This window comes from Gopherus evgoodei, chromosome 2, assembly GCF_007399415.2.
Source record: "Gopherus evgoodei ecotype Sinaloan lineage chromosome 2, rGopEvg1_v1.p, whole genome shotgun sequence".
In the NCBI taxonomy this organism is placed as follows: domain Eukaryota; kingdom Metazoa; phylum Chordata; order Testudines; family Testudinidae; genus Gopherus; species Gopherus evgoodei.
In genome coordinates, this window is record NC_044323.1 from 295,850,376 (window position 1) to 295,867,729 (window position 17,354).

The 17,354-nt window shown below is 52.2% G+C and overlaps 2 protein-coding genes across 3 annotated transcripts; one reads left to right on the forward strand and one right to left on the reverse strand.

The window, feature by feature from the left end:
• The first annotated feature begins 4,696 nt into the window (after positions 1 to 4,696).
• LOC115647196 (zinc finger protein 501-like) lies at positions 4,697 to 8,987 on the forward strand. 2 transcript variants are annotated; one of them, XM_030554001.1, is made up of 2 exons: positions 4,697 to 4,841; positions 5,418 to 8,987. In XM_030554001.1, the coding sequence occupies exons 1-2, from the start codon at positions 4,773 to 4,775 to the stop codon at positions 6,270 to 6,272; spliced, it is 924 nt and encodes a 307-aa protein (XP_030409861.1). In that variant the 5' UTR covers positions 4,697 to 4,772; the 3' UTR covers positions 6,273 to 8,987. The 2 variants fall into 2 exon arrangements, with proteins under 2 accessions (XP_030409861.1, XP_030409862.1); XM_030554002.1 differs by lacking the exon at positions 4,697 to 4,841 and adding an exon at positions 4,896 to 4,976.
• A 4,785-nt stretch (positions 8,988 to 13,772) lies between these two features.
• On the reverse strand, positions 13,773 to 15,922 carry LOC115647195. The gene is made up of 2 exons (XM_030554000.1): positions 15,815 to 15,922; positions 13,773 to 15,193 (listed from the first exon to the last, which is right to left on the reverse strand). Exon 2 carries the CDS (start codon positions 15,095 to 15,097, stop codon positions 13,985 to 13,987), a length of 1,113 nt encoding a protein of 370 aa, XP_030409860.1. The 5' UTR covers positions 15,098 to 15,193; positions 15,815 to 15,922; the 3' UTR covers positions 13,773 to 13,984.
• Between the last annotated feature and the right edge of the window lie 1,432 nt (positions 15,923 to 17,354).

Here is a 17,354-nt window from a genome sequence, read left to right on the forward strand (position 1 = left end):
CTCAGGGCGTCCTCGGCTGCGGGTTTACAGGATCTTTTCCCTGTGAAAGAGCCTCACACAGTAATATCCTTAACCTCTAGTTATTAACAGTTACCAAAACCGAACGCACACGCCGAGCACACACTGCTCACCGCTCCCCATGAGGCAGAGACACTTTCCCTGCTGGCCAGTCAGGAGCAGGTCATCTGGGGACGCCAGTCGCTGCCCGGGGTCATTGGCAGGCGTTGAGAGCTGGCAGCTCTGATCCCGGGCTGGGTCCTGGAGTTGGTTCCCAAAGAACTTTCTCTTGGACCCCAGTTTAGACAGTGAAACCTGAGTCCTGCTTAGCTGTGCCGTAACCAGTCATTTTACTCAAATATCACTAAACAATTCCCTGACCACTCCTAACCGTGTCAAATAGCTCTTTAACCAATCATACCCCACCAACAGGATTATTCTACGCCTAACAAAATCAGTCATGCAACAGACTGAAACTAAGAACCAGCTAGAGACCCTACAGATAAACCATAGAGCCATAGGGACCATAATGGCAAACCAATAGGAGTCAAGGTTTTACAGTCACAACCGGTGGGACATGGTTCCCTGCCACACAGGATGCTTCAAACAACGTTTTCTTTAACCAGCTTCAGATGTGGTTTTTTCTCTGGTGATGGTGGGTGCTATGGGGCCAGGAGCCGCCTTTACAGCCGGATATGTGAGGCTGTGGCTTCCTGCTGCTCAGCTCATGGCTGCTGCTGCTTACTCAAGGAAAAGGCCTCAGACCTCACAATATGGCTACAGGAAACGCCCTTATCCTCACAGCTGAGCACCTGCTCTGGGGGCCTTCCCCAACGCCATCAGGCACTAGCAGGGGCGAGCGTGGTCAGCTAAGTTCCCTCTAAGCTGGGCAGCCGCCCATTAAGTGCCACGCGGGTGCTCAGGGCTGTGGCAGGGAGCGATTCCTCTCTGCCAACCTCAGATCTGCCACAGCTGGGAAAGAAATACCCCTCCCCTGGCCCAGCCCCATCCTGGACCTTCCACGTCCATGGGAAGAGGCACCTAGCCCCAGAGCTGCCCTGGGGAGAGAGAGCTGGGCTCTCACCCCCACACCCCAACCCTCTGCCACAGCCCTGAGCCCCTGCCTACACCCTGAAACCCTCACCCCAGAGCCTGTACCCCCAGCTGGAGCCCTCATCCCCACACCCCAACCCTCTGCCACAGCCCTGAGCCCCATCCTACATCTCTGGCCTCACCCCAGAGCCTGCACCCCCAGCCAGGGCTCTCACCCCCACACCCCAACCCTCTGCCACAGCCCTGAGCCCCTGCCTACACCCTGAAACCCTCACCCCAGAGCCTGTACCCCCAGCTGGAGCCCTCATCCCCACACCCCAACCCTCTGCCACAGCCCTGAGCCCCATCCTACATCTCTGGCCTCACCCCAGAGCCCGCACCCCCAGCTGGGGCCCTCACCCCCACACCCCAACCCTCTGCCCCAGTCCTGGGCCCCTTATTGCTGGCCCCACCCTAGAGCCCACACTCCTAACCAGAGCCCTCACCCCCCCCCACATCCCAGCCCTGAGCCCCCTCCCACACTCTGAACCCCTCAGCCCCACCCCCACTACGTGAATTTTGTTATGTGCACCAATATGAGGTGATGTGTCACACAGGGTCATGTCACATCACCTCCATATAGGTGCACATAACAATATTCATTCCTCACATGGGTGGGGAAAGTTGGTGGTCACCCCACTGGCTTTGATCGGGAAGGGCCGAAAGCACAGGCACCAACTCCATGGGTGCTCCAGGGATGAAGCACCCATTGGAAAAAAAATGGGGGGTGCTGAGCAGTCACTGGCAGTCCCCCATCAGCTCCCCCCCCAGTGTGTCCTGCCTGCCGGCAGGCCCCCCCAATCAACACCTCCACCTCCCTTCCAGTGCAGGAGATGCTGGGGGAAAAGGTGGGAGGACAAACGAGGGCGTGGCGCTCTCCAGGGAGGGGTGGAACCGAGCAGGAGGAGGCAGGGGGGGATGGGGGTTAGGGGGAAGAGATGGAGTGGGGGTGGGGTCAGGAGCATAATGGGGGGTCGCGTACCCACCCCCCACCCCCCGGTGCCTCTGACTGAAAGCCCAGGGCTCAGACAGTTTTGGGGGGTGAGTTCTGTTTAAGAAGTCTTACATGACAAAGTGAACACGAAGGCCGTGACATGAGCACAACTGCTCTCCTCTGAGTGTCTCCCTTCCCTTGCAGTGCATGATGGGGCTGGTAAACCTGGGTCGCAGTGCACAGGCTTGCAGGCAGGTCCCCTGCACCTGAGGCCTCGGCTAGAGCTCCCCCAGAGTGATGAGTGCTTCGGAAAAGGCTGCGTTCCTCTTCTGATGGCGCCAGGCCCTGGCTGATGGGGATGGCCCAGGCTGGAGGAGCCGGAACTTAGCCTAGTGGTTTTGTCTTTATGCGGGCTTAAAAAACCAACATCAAAAATACAGATGAAATGCCACGGCCTCACCAAGGGCGCTGATTGTAACGTGACACCCACTAGACTGCAAGGGGGGTCGACATAAGTGTCAGAGAGGTGCCTGAGCCTGGAATCCTTGCTGTGCCCCTGCCCCCCAGTCTAAATGTGACCAGGTTTCCAAGTGTAGCTGTGCCCTGGGCTTGCTGCGCAGGCCCCGCTTGGGCCGGCCTTGAGGTGTGAGCGCAACAAGGGCCTTCTGCCTCCAGTGCCCTTTGAAACCTGGGCCCTTGGCCTCCAGTTCTGCAACTGGCCATGCTGCTCTCCTCCAGATGTGGGGCCCAGAGGCTGCGCCCACAGGTGGGGGCTGCAGCACCTCCAAACTTGAAGTGGTTTTGATCATATCCGGGGTTCCCAGTTTGGTTCAATGGCTCTCAGCCCCCCGCACTACACCCTGGGCTGCACCATGCCCTCATTTCCCTGGCCACCAGGCTTGGCCGTGCTGAGAGTTTCTTTTCATTAACCCCTGCCTCCCAGACGTTAGCTGTATTGCATGCAAAGAGCAGCACGAAGATAACACCAAGAGCTGGTACGCCCACAGGCCGCGCAGCAGGTGCGGAGAGATTATTAGAAACAGAAAGAAAAATTCAGTTAATGGATGAAGCCCCAGCTATGTGAAAGACTGAATTTTGGTCTATGAACCATCATAACAGCTGTGTCTCAGACAACGCAGGTCACCCAGGCAGGACAAAGCATCTGTCCAGGAGCTTCAAGTATGGAGCAAACTTCCAGAGGCAATCAGGTGAATCTAAAGTCTTGAGTCAGTGGGAAACACAGCAAAGCATTCCTCTTCAAAAGGCTTGTCCATCAAAAGAATGACTCATAACGACACTCCCTTCTACCCAATAAATAGCAAAAACAAAATCCCTACCCTAAAATCCCTTTTGACCCTGAAAAGAGCGATGTGCCAGATACGCCATTAAGTCAAGTGAGGGCTTCGCTGTTGCTGTAGATTTTTGCATGAAAGGTGCTGAGAGAGGGTGGTAATCGGCAGGAGAATAAAACCAGACAGTCATAGAATCATAGAATCTCAGGGTTAGAAAGGATCTCGGGAGGCATCTAGTCCAACCCCCTGCTCAAAGCAGCACGAATCCCCAACTAAATCATCCCAGCCAGGGCTTTGTCAAGCCTGATCTTAAAAACCTCTAAGGAAGGAGATTCCATCACCTCCCTAGGTGACCCATTCCAGTGCTTCACCACCCTCCTCGGGAAATAGTGTTTCCTAATATCCAACCTAGACCTCCCCCACTGCTACTTGAGACCATTGCTCCTTGTTCTGTCATCGGCCACCACTGAGAACAGCCGAGCTCCATCCTGAAAGTCTGTGATTAAACAATCCCAGTTCCCTCAGCCTCTCCTCAGTATCCTGTGTAAATCCCTTCACAGCCCCCTTTGGTCCCTCGCTTTGGGGTCTGGATCCTGCCTTGTTGGTTCAGAGGGGTGGGCAGCAGCTTTTGTATATACTTGGGAAGGGTGATTTGCCTTTAGCCTCCCAATTTCAGGCCAGCAGGCTGTGAAGTCACATCTGACACAATTTGCACCCGGTGCACAGCGGATGCACGATAATCTGCGCCGGTTTGAAGGGTTTCCTGACACGTGTAGGGAGATCTGCAGGGAATGTTTCTCTGACATCGGAGAGACGCGCTTGCAGGGACAATGCGCAGCGGAGGTGACCCACGCCCCGCACCCCAGGAGAGGTTCCCTGTGTGGCTGGCCCGCCCCGGGGGCTCAGTGTCCGGGCAGGGTCTCGCAGCGTGGGGAGCGCGCTGGACAGGGCCCCACCCCGCTCCGGAGCCCCCCGGCCGCCCAGCAGAGCCGCGGGCGGGCAGGGACCCCAGCGCGCCGGGGAGCGCGTGACAAGGCACCGCCCAGCGCTGCGCCCACCCACGAGGGGCGGGTCTCGGTTCCCCCGTGGGGCTGGGCCCACGGGCGGGGGGCTGCGCTGCCTGCCCTGCTCGCAGCTCCCCCCACTGCCAGCGGGGGACACGCGTGGGCCGGAGCACAGCGCATGCGCCCTCCGGCTGTTTGACCCCCCCTCAGGCGGGCGGAGGGTCACGTGTCCATCACTTCCGGTCGGATTCACTTCCCGCCTGGCTGTGTGTGGGCGGAGCTTCCCACGGGAAACGGCCCGTGTCCGGGGGGGGAGGGGTTCCGCTATCAGCCCGGGGGGGGCACCACTGGGGGGCGGGGCTCCGTGCGGCCGTTGGGGAGCGATGAGTTCCCGTTATCAGCCCCGGAGGGGCCCATCACTGGGGGGGGGCTCCGTGCAGCCAGTGGGGAGCGATGAGTCCCCGTTATCAGCCCGGGGGGGGGCCATCACTGGGGGGGGCTCCGTGCGGCCGTTGGGGAGCGGTGAGTTACCGCTATCAGCCCCGGGGGGCCATCACTGCGGGGGGGGCTCCGTGCGGCCAGGGGGGAGCGATGAGTTCCCGTTATCAGCCCCGGGGGGTACCGCTGGGGGGGGCTCCGTGCGGACGTTGGGGAGCGGTGAGTCTCCGTTATCAGCCCCGGGGGAGGCATTACGGGGGGCTCCGTGCGGCCAGTGGGGAGCGATGAGTCTCCGTTATCAGCCCCGGGGGCGGGGGGCTGGGCAGGCTCTGGCTGGGCTCTCGGAATTGGCTTGTAGCTGGGAAATGGACCCTTCGCTCCGGAGTCTGGTGGAGACCCAAAGCCTGGAGCCCCACGGCCCCCTCGGACAAGGCGCCTGCCAGGGGGCACCGGTCCCGACAGTCCATTTAGTGACCCGGGGTAACTCCACCCCCGTGACCGACTGGGCCTGGTGCTGCCCTTGCTCGTCCGGTCCCTGCTCGGAGTGGCTGTTGAAGCACAACGTGCCCCCTCCTCCCTGGCCTGGGCACAGATTGGGGTTTTGCCTTTCTGAGTTCGAGCTGCTTTGCATTTCACTTGTTTCTGCCTTGCTCTTCGCAGTTTTCCTTTCTGAGATCCCCTTCCTCCCGCCTGCTGGGCGCGATCGTGCCTGGATTCTCGCTCTCCGTTCCGCAGGTGACAGCGAGAATGAGAGAACTCGACGGGAAGATCCTGCAAAGGTCAGAGCCAGAGATGTTTTCAGACTGCTCCATGTGCGATGTGTCCCAGAGTCTGGACCAGGGAAAAGACAGTGAAAGTCAGCACGGGTTACAAATGCAGCAGAGGGAATCCACAGGGAACCGGTGGGGCAAATCCACTCTCTGCAAGAGACGTTTCAAGAAGTGCAAAGATGTGCCTGTGCGCCAGAACCCAGCTCAGAAGAGAGAGCGACCCTATAAATCTGGTGAATGGGGCAAAAGCTCTTGGCAGCGCCCAGCCCTTATCAAACACCAGAGAATCTGCAATGGAAAGAAGCCTTACAAATGCATTGTGTGTGGGGGGGGGGAGCTTCGGCTGAGCTCAGCACTCCCGAGACACCAGAGCAGTCGTGCTGGGCAGATCCCCTGCCATCCCACTGAATGTGCGGAGAGCTTCCAGCACCCCTGGGCAGAGAAAAGGTCTGAGTGTGCTGACTGTGGGAAGGCCTTTGGGCAGAGCTCAGAACGGGTCAGACATCAGAGAATCCACACCGACGAGTGGCCCTGCACATGCTCTGAGTGTGGGAAGAGCTCTCGGAGCTCAACCCTCGTCACGCACCGGAGGATCCACACAGGCGAGAGACCATCAGTGCAGGGAATGTGGGGAGCTCCACCCTCCTCATCCACCAGAGGATCCATACGGGGCAGAGACCCTACAAATGCTCCGAGTGTGGGAAAGGCTTCACTCACAACTCGGCTCTCATTCAGCATCAAATGACACACACGGGAGAGAGACCCTGGACCTGCTCCGAGTGCGAGAAGAGCTTCAGTCAGAGCAAATCCCTCCTTGCCCATCAGAGGAGCCACCTGGGGAACAGGCCCTACGGGTACAGCGAGTGTGGGAAAGGCATCCAGCAAAGTGCAGAGCGTCTCTGACAGCAGGTTATCCACCTGGAGGACAGACCCTACAAATGTAGCATCTGCGGGAAGAGGTTCAATAGCAGCTCGAAACTGACTGAGCATGAGGAACTCCACACTGGGGAGGTGTGGGGGAAAGACTTCAGCCCGTATCATCCCTCGCGGCCCAGCAGCGAACCCACACGGGCGAGAGGCCCTATAAACATCCCAGTTGTGAGCAAAGGTTTAGGTGGTGCTCAACACTTACTAGACATCGGAGAATCCATGCGGAGCCAGTTGCTCTGGGGGGCTTTTCGTAAAACTGCCAGGGAGCTGTGTCCTGTTGAGCAGGGAGCCTGGGGGCTGCACCAAGAGGGACTGTATTTGTGCTGGACCCCTCCCAAGAAGGAAGTAAACGGAGGCAGTCCAAGCCTTGAGCATTCACCTGCTGAGAGAGGAAGTGTAGTTGCTGTAGAGGAAAAAACATGTTATTGATAAAAACTTCTCAGCTACTTATCTCTGAGCTGCTTGGATAGCAGGTTCAAACCAGTGTGTTGGGACCAGTTTTGGGGTCACTGCCTGAATCTCAGTGGGCACCAAAAAAGTCATCATAAAAATAATATGGTGTTTAATGATAGTCTAAATGTGACTTGTGAAAAAATAACTGGCAAAACCCATGTGCTGTGGCGGCGAGAGACTGTGTGGAGCAAGGGTGAGTTACTGAGGAGAGAATGATCTGTGAAAGAAAGCAGAACTGCTGAAGTCAAATATATGGAGCTGTAGCCCCTTCTCATTCATGCTGGAGCGGCCCTGTGGATTTCTCCGGCTGTGTTGGCCACAGCTGAGTGCAGTGCATTTTGCATCCTGTTTGTGCCCAGGTGTGGACTGGTCCATGACTTACAAGAACCGAATCCATACATTGGAGGCGAGCTTAGGCCAGTTGGGACGGGAGCTCACTCCTCCTGGGGGCTGAGAGAACAAATGACCGGCTGTGCCTCCAGACTGCAGAGAGGGTGATGCTGATCACTGAGACTGGCTGCTTTCTCTTAGGAATGGCATGAAACCATTTGATCCTGTTTGAAACAAGTAAAATAGGTTTGTGGGTTGTTGTTTTATTTAAAAGCCCCCCTCCCCCAATTTCTGCAAAGGCTCCCTCTGATCAAGGTAGCCACCTCACCCTTTTCCTTGGGCCGTATCTGATGTAGGGCCCGTTGCACAGGCAGTGCTTTTAGCAATCTTGGTGCAGTCTCACCCGAACAGTCAGAAATGCCTTGTTTGGGGACATGGGATTTCACTGGGGAAGAGAGAGTTTCCAGTGTTAGCAGTGGCTGGAAGGTGCCGGCCTCCTCCAGCTGGGACCACTCAGGAGGTTCCTGGTTGGTTTGATAGTCAGATTAGTTAGTGTGTGACTGTGCTGGAGTTAGCGTATTGAATGATCCCTGTGGCCATAGGCTGTGACAGAAGTTCAGCACCCCCTAACTTGTCTCCATCCCTTTGCATGCAGCTCCCTGGTTCCCTGAAACGGTCACTGCCCTGCTTATGTCACCCACCCACCTGCAGCCTCAATGGGGAGATCTAAGACTAAGCCATCCCGTGGTCCAGAACCTCCCTGAGTTCTGAGCTGTGAGTTCTGGGTAGGGACGGGGAGCGGCCTCCTCCCTGTGAGACTGGCTGGGACACTGCACTGACTCCAGTGTGTTCTGGGAGCAGCGGGGCAGCCACACTCTGCAGCATTTCTCTTCCTTGAGAATATTTCTCCCAGGGCCAAGGGCAGTGGTTAACAGGCTGGGGGTTTGCCTGAGGTGGGGAGGGGCGGATTGAACAGGCAGGAGGGACCAATGAAAGTGCAGAATTGCTGAGCCTGGAGACTTTTGACCACTTTACACAATTGACAGTCACATAATCAGTGAGGTGACAGGCAGGCTTTGAGAGCCAAAGCTGGGGCAAGTGCTTGTCAGAGAAACTTGCTAGTGGGACCAGTCCAAATGCCCTCAGACCCTCCTGCTAAGGGTTGGTCGTGGACCAGTGAGCAGGAAGAAAAGCTCCTGCTCCCTGAGTCCTCGTAGCAACATCCCCCAGGCCCAGAGGTGTGTGCCTGCCTGGACTTAGGGTGGGAAGAAAAGAGGCTGAGTGTTTCCATGTGTTGATGGGGATGAGCTGCCTGCAGTGGAGTCCAGTCTGCTGTGGCGAACTGACTGGTCATGAGTGTGGGAGGCTGACTGGTGATTTTTCCATTCGTCGGGTTGGCAATGCTCTTGCTCACCAGGGAGCTTTTCCCGAAGAGTTTGCAGCACTAGGTGTAAGTACGAGGTAACTCAGTAGTAATAGCCCCTGAGTAACAGCACTGTCACCACAGGGCTAGTTATTGCTATTTAGCAATTACGCTTTCATGCGTCTGCTCGTCGGTCAGGGCTTTTCTACAGTCATAGTTTACAGTTTAACAAAGAGTCGAGTACGCAAGTAACAGTTTAGTCACTGTTAGAATTATGACAATCTCCGTGAACAGAATATTGTAATGTACACCATGTGCAGATTCTTTGGTCATCCAGCTGTATTATTGAATGATGAGACATAAATCAAGAAGATGTAACTCTTACACAGCGGCGTTCCTTTTTCCTTATGAGTCTTATTTTCAATTCCTACTCTAAAAAGAGACTTTAATTAAGCTTTTACGTCTCTCCTATAAAGAACGAAAACGTAAAATTCCCCAAAGCCCCCTAGCGTGCTAACTCATCCAGTCCAACTCCAGCCAAGTGACACCACCCATTTTAAACCCACGCTGAGTGCTAAACTGAAAACAACCCAACTAAAGCAGAGCTTAGTGTGCAAAGCCTGGCGTGAAACCAAAACTCAGGCTTTTTACAATCTTCAGAAGAAAGTACCCACACTGTGTTATCAAATGCTGCTAATTTCTGGGGTGTTACATTGCTGTTTACAGACAGAACGACGATGATAAATTCTTCAAATCAACAATGCTTCAGTGGGCAAGAGGTAAGAGGGCTATGTTCACAAAAGGTAAAATCCAAAAGGTGAGTCCCAAGGCTAATTAAAGTGAAACTGCCCATTAACAGATGTATATAAAAGTTAGTAAGTTTGTTTAATTGTGGAGCTATGATACCCTGAACCCTGGCCCCATCCTAGAGCCTTCACCCCTTGCACCCCAAACCTCTGCCCCAGCCCTGAGCCCCGAGCCCCCATCCACACTCTGAACCCCTCAACCCCAGCCCTTCCCGCACATAACAAAATTCATTCTGTGCATGGATGTAAAAAATTAGAGGGAACATTGGCTGTTAGGTGCTCGTACAATCAGCATCACCTACCAGTAACATGGATGCTCTTGCAGTAGAGCACTGGACTGGAACTAAGGATCACCTGGCGCATTTCACAACTCTGCCAGGTCATTCCTGTGTGATCAAGGTCAGGCAACTTACCTGTTCGTGCCTCAGCTCCTCATCTGTTAAGTGGAAATCAATGATACTGTCCTATTTGACAGGAGTTTGGTGAAGATAAACTCATCATTATTCACAAAGAGCTCAGATACTACAGGGGAACAAGGCCCTTGCCCACGAAAATTGTTTTATCATTCAATCCTTTCAAGACTAACATCTTCACACAGGTTTATGAATCACATTATGACTTTAATCCGCAAAACCCCCAACACGATATCACAATCTGCTGCTGTTTCAAAGATGTGTGGAACAACGGCCATCACAAAAGTGGCTAAGCTACCTGGATACACGCCTTCTTGGATGGCAGGCAGGCGCTAAACGCATAAATGCAGATACTGAAAACGAAATGAACACAAACATTGGAACTGTTCAGGCTGGGCCCAGTGCCGTGAAGTGTGGTTGATAACACACTGCAGGACTGGATCCAAGTTGCCAACTCCATCATTCCCGATAGGTAGGAAAATACAACATGATAGGGAGATGTTGTTTGATTTGATCGGATCTGTGCCCTGGTATTTGCATTTACCCAAGGTAGATGTTTAATTCCAATGGTTCCAGGCATAACAAAAAAAGAATAGAATTGATAAAGGTTTATTGAAACCTAATCACTTATCAGGTCTGAAGGACCTTGGTAAAACCTTTCAAACCCCACTGCCTAAAATTAGGCATCTCAATTGGACACCTCAATAAAGCTAAGTAGGCTTTTGGTGTGGCTGAGCACCCAAGGGACCTCTGAAAACCAGGTGGGCTTTTTTGTGTGCACTTTACTATATGGTTAGGTGCAAAGTTTTACATTTCTGGACACATCACCAGATACTGCGTAATCATTTCATACAAACTTTGTATCATCTTTATTCCTCAGAAGTAAAACAAAAGTGTAACAAGAACAGGCTAAGAAACTCCCTAGCGCAGCCACAAGGAACTTTCATTCTTCTTCGAGTGATTGCTCATATCCATTCCAGTTAGGTGTACGCGCCGCGCGTGCACATTCGTCGGAAAACTTTTACCCTAGCAACTCAGTGGGCCGGCAGGTCGCCCCCTAGAGTGGCGCCACCATGGCGCTCCATATATACTCCTGCCGGCCCACCCGCTCCTCAGTTCCTTCTTACCGCCCGTGTCGGTCGTTGGAACAGTGGAGCGCGGCTTAGCTGACCTCCACTTCCCCAACTGCGGTTTTAGGCGATGGCAACAATCATCTGAGGTCTGAAGGCTTTCCCAACGACCTCAGCTCGTTCTTGTCTCAGTCTCCTGGGTCCATGGTTGCCCGCAAGTTTGTAACAATGGCCAGGTGCTTCGTAAGCATTCAGGGGGGACATAGTCCTTCCCCCTTTTTTGTCAGGAGGCCATCCATTTCCGGGTCTTTTGCATGGCCCACTCGATGGAGCTGGCGACGTCCTTTCTCCCAGGCGTTCGGAACGTCTTAACTCTTTGACTCAGCAGGTCTTTCATGTCTTACGAGTCATCACTCTGCCCCATGTGAGGCGTCCCGCTTTCCGGAAGTGGAGATGGTTCCTCACACAGACCTATTCGCTCACCGCGAGAGCAGGAAATGCCAGGTGTTCTGCTCCTTCCAAGGTCTCTCCTCGGAATCGATCTTGGACGCATTCCTGATGCCGTGGAACGGCCAACTGCATTATGCCTTCCCACTGTTCCCACTGGTTCGTTAGGTCCTGCTTAAACTCCGCAGGGGCAGAGTGCGCATCATCATGATCACTCCAGAGTGGTCCAGGCAGCACTGGCATACCACGTTGCTCGGCCTGTCAGCCCAGACCCCATCACTCAGGGCAATGACAGGCTTCGTCACTCGGACCTGCAGCCTCTTCGCCTCACGGTGGCTCCTGCGTACCTGAGTCGGGGTGACAGGCAGCCTTCCACCTGGTCAACGTACCGGGCCAGGTGGAAGCGTTTCCTTTACAGCTGCAGTACGCTCGATCTTGCTCCTGCTGAGGTCTCGATCCCTCTATTTGGCCTGCCTCTGGCCTTCAGCGGCAGGATCTGGCGGTATCATCGCTGAGGATACTCTCAGCAGCCATCCCTACCTTCCAGCAGGCTAAAATGGACGTTCAGTGTCCCACGCTCTATGGGTTCGAGGTCCCTCAAGGGCTTGGAGCGCTTGCACCCTCGGGTGCGCCGCCCAGCCCCGCCCTGGGACCTCAACCTAGTCTTGGCCAGACGAGTCTCTGAGATCAGAGCTCTTACGAAGGTTCCGCAAAGACAAGGTGCAGTTATGACCGCACCCGGCTTTCCTCCCTAAGGCAACGCAATGGGCATAACCGTTGCACTCCTTGAACATCTGTGGAGTGCTCGCATTATATTGTGCTGACAGAATCATTTCCTAAGGTGCCCCAGCTCTGCCCCGGTAGCGGGCCAAAGGGAGGGCTTGCTTGTTTTCCTCTCAGAGGATCTCATCTGGGGTGATGGCGGACATCCCCACTTGTTATGATTTGGCTCATATTTCCCCAAGCCACATCACCGTGCATTCTACCAGGGCTCAGGCTTCATCTGCCGCCTTGCTGGCTCGTGTTTCTACCCACGAGATCTGTTGCGAAGCTCCATTGGTCCTCGGTCCATACCTTTGCTTCGCAGTATGCCCTGGTTCAGCAGTCAAGAGAGGCTGTAGCCTCTGGCTCAGCAGTTTTATTCTGCCACTTTTCACTCCGACCCCACCGCCTTTGTAAGGCTTGGGATTCACCTAACTGGAATGGATATGAGCAATCACTCGAAGAAGAAAAGACGGTTACTCACCTTTGTAACTGTTGTTCTTCGAGATGTGTTGCTCATATCCATTCCGCACCCGCCCTCCTTCCCCACTGTCGGAGTAGCCGGCAAGAAGGAACTGAGGAGCGGGTGGGCCGGCAGGAGTATATATGGAGCGCCATGGTGGCGCCACTCTAGGGGGCGACCTGCCGGCCCACTGAGTTGCTAGGGTAAAAGTTTTCCGACGAATGTGCACGCGCGGCGCGTACACCTAACTGGAATGGATATGAGCAACACATCTCGAAGAACAACAGTTACAAAGGTGAGTAACCGTCTTTTGTACAGGTAACGATATTTATGTAGAACAATGCAAACATATAGGCCTCAATTCTCTGTGCATTTATTTCTCCACTTGAGGCACGAACAGGACAGTGATGGGGCTTAGTCACCTTTGTTGTAGGCCAGCTCCGTGTCTGCCTGGCCCACAAGTAATGAAGTTAAAGCAACCTCAGATATACTCTACTAATTCATATTCCAACTCTGTTTTGTGTACTCAATGTTTTAACTTTTTTTAGGATAACAAAATATTACTACAATGCTATTGTATTCTAGCCCAGACAGGGCGGTGTGAGTGGCAATTGAAACTTCTGATCCTTTGATGCCGCTGCCACAAGCTCCCTAGCCGCTCCTGTCTGCAAAAATCCAGCAAACACGGCACAAGTCATTTTATAGTTGAAGTGTACGAATAGCTCAGCTTTCACCATGTCCACATGGAGTCAATTCCTTTCATCAGCCCACAAGTTCTTCATGACAGTGGAAATGCACTCCACAAATGTGTTGCCGGGTGGAACAGCAAACACATGCTGCACAATACTAAGCAAGTTTGGGGCCTCGCAGCACTTAAAGAGTTCTATCCACATTTCAGAGACATTGATTTGATGGCGACACTCTTGCTGCTGCTGGCACCATGTTGATTCAGCATCATTTATTGAACTCTAGGATTGGTAGCACATCATTCAGTATGCACATTTCTGTAAATAATTCATCTATGTCCACTTTAATGTTCAAGTCTGTAGACAACGCACACAGTTCGTCTAGCTAAAGAGGTTTGTCCAGACTGAGTGGTGCACACAACTTATAGAAAGAGTTTTCGCTGAAATCAAAGCACTTTTCCAGATACTGCAGCATGCTTGTGTAAGCCTGTTGGGCATCACCAACAAATTTATTCTGCTTCTTAAGTGGTAGCTTCTTCAAGAACTGTGTCACTTTGTACCCATAGAAGCCTTTCTCTTGTCGATTCTGAATCTCTCTTCTCAGCTTGTTGAATGTGGCATACAGTTCAGTGACCTGAATGTAATCACTCTCAAGAACCTTTATTGTGTTGTTAAATTGGCTTAGAATGTTGTGCACAAAGTAGATGTACAGTTCTGGAAGCGTAATAGTTTCATCATTGGAAACTGTCCTCTTGCTCAGCAAGAAAGGCCCATATTGTGCAGCTCACATCTTCCTTGCCTTTATTCACAAAGTAAGATTTGAGTGCTGGCCAATTCTTCAGTAACCTGTCTACGGCAGTGAAAAGGGTCAGAAAACGTTTAGGGAGCTGGTGTAAGATTTCTGAATATTCTGTCTCCACAAAGTCACAGAATTCTTCAAGTTCACTGATATTCTTTGCACTGGATGAGAATTCACTGAAGACCTTGATGACAAAGTATTCTACATCGTAAGAGAGCATTTCCAAGCCATGTTTTGCTGTATTGTGCACTATGTGAGCACTGCAATACCCTGGCACAAGGTTTAGTAAATCCAACATTTGTTTTAGGTGCAGAAAAACAGACTTGTTTTCTCCAAAATTGACTGCTCCATACGCCACAATTTTATTCCGTATCAGACTGGAATTTTGAAGACAACTTCTTAAGTTCTTTGCGATTGCCTCTGATGTTTCCTCTCCATCCTCAAAAAAGTCTACAACAGACATACAGATTCCCTTATCTTTATTAAAGTAGCAGACGGCAACTGGGAATAATATTGTGTTCCCTGTATTAGCCGCATCTGTCACTATTGCAAAAGGTGTTGATCCAATGTCTTGCACAGCCAGTTTCAATGAATGAGGGGCTAAAACGTTCTCAATCAAAGCTGCTGCTTTTGTCATTCCGCAGTGAATTCTGGACACTATCTTGGAGTCAGGGAAAATGGAGGGGTACAGTTTATTTCCACAGTCTTGAGAACGGCAGCTGTGGTGGTGTTTAACGCCGTGATACATTAAAAGCAATTCAGCTGTGCATATGTGTTGTTCTTCAGCATTATCCGTCTTTATGGAGACTTTATTGCTAGTGCTGGACCATACCTGTCCTTGTACTTTGATTCTGTGACCTTTTGTCTCCGCATGATGCTTAATAGCTTTTACAGAATCAAACTTAACCGTGAATTGAACACGGCAAATAGAACAATATCCTGAGTCTTCACTTGCCTTTGTAAGCCAGTTCCGATACTCTGCGAGCTGCAGCCACTCATCTTTAAACGAGCACAGCCTTCGACGCTTTTTCTTTTCGGGTTCCACCATTTCACCCTCACGCTGTCTGACTGCAGCACAGTGCAGCCACCAGATAAGAGTGTCGAGTGTGTATGCCAGCTGCTCCCTGCTGCTTGTGGTGGTGCACTAAAAAAGTTATTCAAAGAGTCAATCACAGATTTTTTGACAGATCTAGTACACTAATTACTGATTTCATTTGTTGCAGGACGCTAGAAGACGACAGACAATTGTGGTAACTCACTTTTGGTGTCTGGTCAATACTTCTGACTAGAGACTGTACAGGTCCCCTGAAAACGGGACGTTTTATATATTATCCTCTATAATTTTCTGTTTTCAGTGCAGCTAAAGTTCCCACAGGTGTTTAGACCAGATTGTGTAATATCCAATTCTGCAAGGACCTCCCTGTCTATTTGCATCCGTTCCATTAGCACCCCCCCCACCCCCCAGGAAGAGCGGGAACTGCTGCAGCAAGCACACCAAACGGCATGCTTCCAGAGTCACCATTTTCCACGTTTGGCAGAGTGTTATAGAGCCACGACAAAATGGTGTGAAAACTCTGAGTTAACAGTATAATTTACATTTGATACCAGCTGCTCTCACGATTAACAAAACAAGACATTAACATCTTCATATTAACTGTGTTAGGATACAGATATTCAGGCCTGTCTGCAAAGGCCTATACTTTAAGAATGTAGGTGTATTCTTATCACTTAGCTAGTTATAGAGGTATAAAAGAATCAAAATCACTGTCTGCCGGTGTAAGGGCTGTCTCTCACGAGGCCTTCGGCTAAGCAGCAGAGGCAGCCATAAACTGGGAAGTATGTGGTCACATCCTCACATTCCAAACTAGTCACATTGAAATAAGGTGCTATTGGGCTGTTAGGAATCCAATCCTGTCCTGATATTCCATCACCTCCAGAGAAAGGGAAGAGCCTAGAAGATGTAAAAGGAAACTTAGTTTGATCGCATCCTGTCTGGCAAGAACTCACTTATCAACAGCTGGGATGTGAAATCCTCATTTCTGTGTTGTTCTATCACTGTAGTCTCCACATCCCTATTGTCTGTCTGTATAATCTCTGGTTCTGTGATTGTTTGTCTGCTGTATAATTAATTTTGTTGGGTGTAAACCAATTAAGGTGGTGGGATATTAGGCTTCAGGGATAGCTCAGTGGTATGGTACAGTATGTTAGGATTGGTTAGTTAAATTTCAGTAAAATGATTGGTTAAGGTAGAGCTAAGCAGAACTCAGGTTTTACTATATAGTCTGCAGTCAATCAGGAATGGGGGGAATGGGAACAGGGACTGGGGGTGGAGGAATTGGGATCATGTTTTGCTAAGGGGTGGAATGGGAACAGGGACACAGGCAAGGCTCTGTGGTGTCAGAGCTAGGCAGGGGACACTAAGGAAGGAAACTGGAATCATGCTTGCTGGAAATTCACCCCAATAAAGATTTAATTGTTTTCGCCTTCAGACTTCGGGTATTGTTGCTCTCTGTTCACGTGAGGAGGACCAGGGAAGTGAGAAGGGCCCGGCAGCGATGATGGCCAGGAGCCCTGGGCCCTTTAAATCGGTGCTGGCCTGCGCTGAAGGGGAGTCTGGACCCTTCTGCCCAAGGCCCTGCCCCTTCCGGTTCAGATCTTTTCAGCTTCTAGTTTTATCTCCAGTGTTTCAACAAAAAGTGCAAGAGCTACCCCAGAATGGCCCTTCAGTCACCTAGGCATGAGCGTCGGATGCTGACTTGTGATGTGTGAGCTTAAGGAGCCAGGCCCTGGTTCCACGTTATCTCTAGGTACCCCTGTAAAATGGTTTGCTTCCCCCAGGGCCATCCTTAGGCATACGCAGAACACGCAGCTGTGTGCTTCGTGTGCGGCAGCACCGGTGGCCAGCCCCACCCCCCAGCTGACCCTCCTGTGCATTCCTAGGGGGATGCGGGACCGGGACAACTTCCCCTGCCCCGCCTCTTCCCACCCCCATTTTCCATCCCCTCCCCAAGTGCTGTAGTGCCACAAGGTTTAACATAGTTTAAAGCGGTGGTTCTCAGCCTTCCCAGAGCACCGTCAACCTGTGGAACTCCTTGCCAGAGGATGTTGTGAAGGCCAAAACTATAACAGGGTTCTAAAAAGAGCTAGAGAAGTTCCTGGAGGAAGGTCCATCAATGGCTATTATCCAGGATGGACAGGGATTGTGTCCCTAGCCTCTGTTTGCCAGAAGCTGGGAATGGGCGACAGGGGATGGGTCACTTGCTGATTCCCTGTTCTGTTCATTCCCCCTGGGGCACCTGGCACTG